Source organism: Cyprinodon variegatus, unplaced genomic scaffold (genome assembly GCF_000732505.1).
Source record: "Cyprinodon variegatus isolate N-32 unplaced genomic scaffold, C_variegatus-1.0 Scaffold743, whole genome shotgun sequence".
Classification (NCBI taxonomy): domain Eukaryota; kingdom Metazoa; phylum Chordata; class Actinopteri; order Cyprinodontiformes; family Cyprinodontidae; genus Cyprinodon; species Cyprinodon variegatus.
The window spans coordinates 20755-26189 of NW_015151196.1; the positions used below are offsets into that span (position 1 = coordinate 20755).

The following is a 5435-nucleotide window of genomic DNA, read 5'->3' on the forward strand; positions in this document are numbered from 1 at the left end:
GTTACGACTTTATTTTCGTAATGTTACGACTTTATTCTCATAATGTTATGTCTTTGTTCTCTTAATATTTTACTTTATTCACGTAATGTTACGACTTGATTCACGTAATGTTACGACTTTATTTTCGTAATGTTACGACTTTATTCTCATAATGTTATGTCTTTGTTCTCGTAATATTTTACTTTATTCACGTAATGTTACGACTTGATTCACGTAATGTTACGACTTGATTCACGTAATGTTACGACTTTATTTTCGTAATGTTACGACTTAATTCTCATAATGTTACGTCTTTATTTTCTTAATATTTGACTTTATTCTCGTAATATTCGACTTTATTCACGTAATGTTACGACTTTATTTTCATAATGTTACCTCTTTATTCTCGTAATAGAAGGAAAAAATCTCTAGCCTGGCCCTAACACTCCGTCGTACATCCTGTCCACCCCCTCTGCTCTCTGCCCTCTGCTTTGGGTCAAGATAAAATGCTCTAAAATGTAGAAGTTTTACAACAACTGAAAATGCTGTGAAATTATGCTAAACCAGTTGGTGGCGCTGTGACACAATGACAGTAAAGAGCTGGGAATGGAATTAGCACTGATCTCTATTTCTTCACGTGTTGCTGATCGCCCGTTGGTAGGACGGAGATGAAGTGAAGCCACCGGCTGCCATATCGGTACTCCCTAGTTAGATCGGTCACAATGTAAACAATTTGTGAGCTACAGCATCGAACAACGACGGTGTTCCCATTTTTAGCGGGACTTAAGACTTTTAAATTAAAGTTAAATTCATCACTTTGACACAGACTGGCTGTTTCATAGCATCAGTAGATTAACTTTAACTTAATATAAAAAAAGGCCCATCACATTGCATAGTCATTATGAAGTAAATGAAGTCTATGAATCATGTAATATAATATATTATGCAAATAAATCACATAAAATTTATGTGTTATTGGAGCATAATAATACAGATGTGCCAACAGTGCTAAATGGATGATGTACATGTAATATATATGGATTTATTAGACTGTTATGGTAATTACATCTTACATGTCTGATAATGCATGCTATAGATATATATATGTGTGTGTGTGTGTGTGTATATATAAAAATAAGGGTCAAATGTTTTTCTCTTTTTCTTTAATATACATGCAATATATTTCAGCTCATGACTTTTTCAAATGAAATACAACAGACACTACAAAAGAACAGCATCATCCACTTAAAGAATTACTGCATTGGTATTTCACAATGAATTAGTTTCTATTTACTCTACTTTCTATTTTTCTTACGTTAGACGCAATGTCATTGGCTAATTCAGTTAATGTCTTCCAGTCAGTCCAAGAGAAGCCAGACTAATGTTACACAACAGACTATACTATAGGATCCATCAGCGTATAGATGGATTTTCTTGGTTAGTTCATCCACTGACTCTAAAATTACCAGTGGAATGTTTTTCTAGAGCCAGAAAACTGCTTGTTTTTGCAGCCAAATGCTGCACAGGAAGGAATTTTTACTGAGCGTCCCCATGGGAGCGGGGAGTACCAGCATGACAGAGTAAAAATAGATCAGTGGTAATTAGTCATCACAGCGCCATTGTTAATTTATTTTTTATAAACTATTTTATTGAGAAAATTCCAATGATGGTAAAACTTAATATAAATGAAAGCAGGCAGGAAGGGGCGGAGCCTCCAGCAGCTTCACTCATGGCTGCAGATCAACACAGAGGGATGCTGTGTGACATCACTCCATGTTTACGTCCTTTCTATCTGAAATAATGAATGATTGCTCCTTTAGATGTAAGGTTAGCATCGTTATAACGTCGGGCAGGACTTCCTAAAGTCTGCCCCCTTCTGGATGAAGGGAGAAACCTGAAGAACAAACGATTGATATGAATCCAAACATTTGTTAAAACAGAGAAGATCCTCTGACTGCTGGGAGCTGACTTCTCTTACTCTCTGTGTTTCAGTCTTTGCGATGCTCTCTCGCCCTCCGACCCTGACGGAGACGAACGGTCGGGGATGCGACCCGGCAGCAGACCCCGCCTCCCCGCTCCTCCCTGTGGCCGATGCAGGTGGTTCTGCTCCGGTTCCTTCTCAGTCTCTCACATGATGAAGGTTGTAACATAACATGTTTCTCTCCTGCAGGGCGTCTCTCTCCCCCTCCTCCCCCCGCCGCCCCCCCATGCTGCTCCTGCGCCTCCCTCCTGCCTCGCCTCTTGGCGGCTCACCGGATGGAGGTGCGGCGCCTCCTGCGAGGAGCTCTGTCGTCCCTTGGCCGCCGCCTGGACTCTCTGGAGAGGAGGAGCAGGAAGCAGAACCAGAGGAGGAAGAAGCAGAAGGAGAGCGGTGAAGGAGGTGAGTCTTTTCCAACGTTCTCCTCGTTCTTCTGCTCCCTCTGATCTCACCGGTTCACTTCCTGTCTGTAGGTTCACCTGCCGTCGTCTGCAGCTCCGCCTCCTCTTTCACATCGGCCCCCTCATCAGACGTCATCATCTCCTCATATTCACCGTCATCCTCCTCTTCGTCTGATGTCGACAGCTCGCCTCCCACCTGCAGCTTCAGCCAATCAGAGCAGAGTAGGAGGAGCAGTGAGGAACAGGAGGTGAGGAGGAGGAGGAAGAGGAGGAGACATGAAGGCTCCGTTCATTCAGGAAGGGAAAATGATGAGGAGGAGGAGGAGAGGTTTGTGGGTCAGATGGCGGTGTCCTACAGAGGAGGAGGAGCTGAGGGGGAGCCGCCGATCCTCCTGCTCGACTTAAACCAGAGGAAACGCAGGCGGAGAGAAGGCGGAGCCAGCCAATCAGAGAAGTCCCTCGCCGTGGCGGTCAGGAAGAACGGCTTCAGGTGAGTCAGACGCCATGAAGCGACGCCATGACCCGGTTCTGTCCGACCCGCCAACGATCCTAAAGCTTCTTCTCTTCCAGCTCCGTCTCCCAGCATGCAGTTCTTCCTCTGCCTTCTGCTGTGATTGGTCAGACCTGCGACCAATCAGAGGTGATCTCCTTCAGCCGGTGGACCTTCTCTGACATCATCAGCCACCTGTCCCTCCATCAGAGCTGCTTCGACCCCCGACTCCCGAAGACCACCTTCATATTTAACCCCGCCGCTGTGCTGCACCTGTCCGCGGCTGCCATGGAGACGGCATTAGACTGGGTGAAGGGCGGAGTCTGTTGGAGCCCTCTGCGACCTCTGAGGGACTGGACGGCCCCTCCCAGCCTGAGCACCGACCACTGGTACGTAAGCGGCTGATCAGGAGGAATCAGAACCAGGACTCTCTTTCAGGGAGAGGCGGCTAACACGCTAGCAAACGATGAATCACCATGGCAACCACCTGTTCCGCTGCTCTGGGTAGAAATGGCTGCTGTGAAGTCAGACCTCAGACCAAGGAGATGATAAGCAGGGATTAAAAGCAAACTGAGTTAATACTGAAATGAAATCAGAAGCTTTTAGTGTCAAATATGCCGTAAAGAAACACATTTTCCTGTAGAGAAGAAAGAACAAACAACAAATTAAGAGAAATAGAAATGTAAAATAGTACATTAGGTTGCTTCTGCTGCTTTCATTCAGCAGTAAGAAATTTAATACCCAAATGAATTGTATGGTAGTGCAGTAAAATGAAGTGTCCATTTGGGGGAGCTCTCTCATTCAGGTTCAGCTGTTTGGGAAACAAAGGGATCTTAAACCTGGCGATTCTTCCTCTCACACTCCAGCCTAACATTCTTGGTGAAAGCATTTCCTGAACTCCTGTGGGAGAAAGGAAGGACAACATCCTTTTAATCCTGAGACACTGGCTGATACCGTGGGACAGAGTCCTAGGTCTGGACTGAGAGGAGGATGGGGAACCTGGAGGGCAGGCTTCCTCACTCCTGGCCCTCGAGGTCCAATCTTGCACGTTAGATGCGTCTCTGCTTCCTGTTCCTGCTAATGACTCAGGTTAGCTGAACCGACATGAGGACAATGCACCTAAACAACCACTGACCTCTAGATTTAAACTCAGGTCCTTCTTTCTACCAACTGCAGCACCATTTATGTCAGTTCAATTAAAAAAATACTTTATTAATCACAAAATTATGCAGTAACTCATAAGTAATTTTTGTTAAAACAGATGTTGTAGGTACTGGTGAAGATTCTCTGTCATCCAGTTTATAGTCATTCCAAAAACAGTTAGAAAACAATCCAATGGGCGTTGTTTCCAAGTTTGGAGACGTTTCTCTTCCCATCCAGGAAACTTTTTCAATTCAAAATGTCAGAAATAGCGTTGAGTTCCAGGCTTTATACAGTAGCCTGACAAAGCCTTGTTTTTGTTTAGAAAACATGCATATTGCAAATCAAACCACCTGCTTTTGGACAAGGAAGACGGGTGGTTTGAGAGGGGCGTGAAGGAAGCCATTTTGTTTAGGGAGAAAAAACAGGTGGACTCAGATTCCAGCTTTAGAAAACCTACAGTTCTGCAATTGAGTTGATTCCTGCTATCATTGCAACCTCAAACCCTTTACAGAGAAACAGAAGACCTCACCTATTCAGCCAGGCCAACAATTCTCTTTAACGACCCCCTTTCAGAGACATAGACAGGTATGGGGCATTGCAGGCTAATAAAGAAGCCAAACGACCCCCATTCCAAAGGGGTGGACCCGTTCATCCGTCTCAATTTGCATGTTTTTGAAAACAAAAACAAGGCTTTTTTACACTATAAAGCCTGGAACTCAATGCAATTTCTGACATTTGAATTAAAAAATCTTCCTGGATGGAAGAGAAACGTCTTCAAACTTTGAAACAAAGTCCAGCGTATTGTTTTTAACTTTTTTGGAAAGGTGTTGTAGGTGTTGGTATCTGTAGGCAGGAAGGATCTTCTGTAACAGTCTGTCTTACACCAGATCTGGAGAAGCCTCTGACTGAAGACTTTCTGTTCTCATTTAAAAATCTTCTGAAGAGGAAGCTCACTGTTGTCCTTGATGTTCTTCACTTTATGAAGAATTGTTCTTTTGGAAACAATGTCCAGAGGTTCTAGAGGAGTTCATAGAGCAGGGCTGACCTTCTTAATGAGCTTGATGAACTTTTTAAGTCATTAGCTCTGATACTGTCACCCCAGCAAACAGTCTATCAACAGACTGATAGACTGGGTTCCTTCTTTAAAAAGTCTTAAAAGTCTTTGAATTCTTCAATATAAATCTACGGCCTTAATTGGGTTTAAATGTCTTAAATCGGTCCTTCCTAGGTCTTAAAATTGTTACCACCTCATAAATAGGATTTTGTTTTTGTAATCCATATCAAAGACTAAAATAATTGACAATATTTTTTTTTTCCATTTACCAAATGGCTCACTGTAACCATTATTGGTAGGGATGCACGATTTTGGCCGATATCCGATATGCCGATATTTTAAAACTCATGTAGCCGATAACCGATATCGATACCGATGTTAAAGCTGGAC

The 5435-nt window shown here is 43.4% G+C and overlaps 1 protein-coding gene across 2 annotated transcripts in view; it reads left to right on the forward strand.

The window, feature by feature from the left end:
* LOC107098038 overlaps positions 1-5435 on the forward strand; it is a 15604-nt gene that overhangs the window by 1571 nt on the left and 8598 nt on the right. For both annotated transcript variants that reach the window (XM_015395468.1, XM_015395469.1), the window contains exons 2-5: positions 1972-2076; positions 2150-2359; positions 2431-2848; positions 2929-3237. In XM_015395468.1, coding sequence (XP_015250954.1) covers positions 1980-2076; positions 2150-2359; positions 2431-2848; positions 2929-3237 — 1034 coding nt within the window. In that variant the 5' untranslated portion in view covers positions 1972-1979. The remainder of the gene's footprint in view (positions 1-1971; positions 2077-2149; positions 2360-2430; positions 2849-2928; positions 3238-5435) is intronic.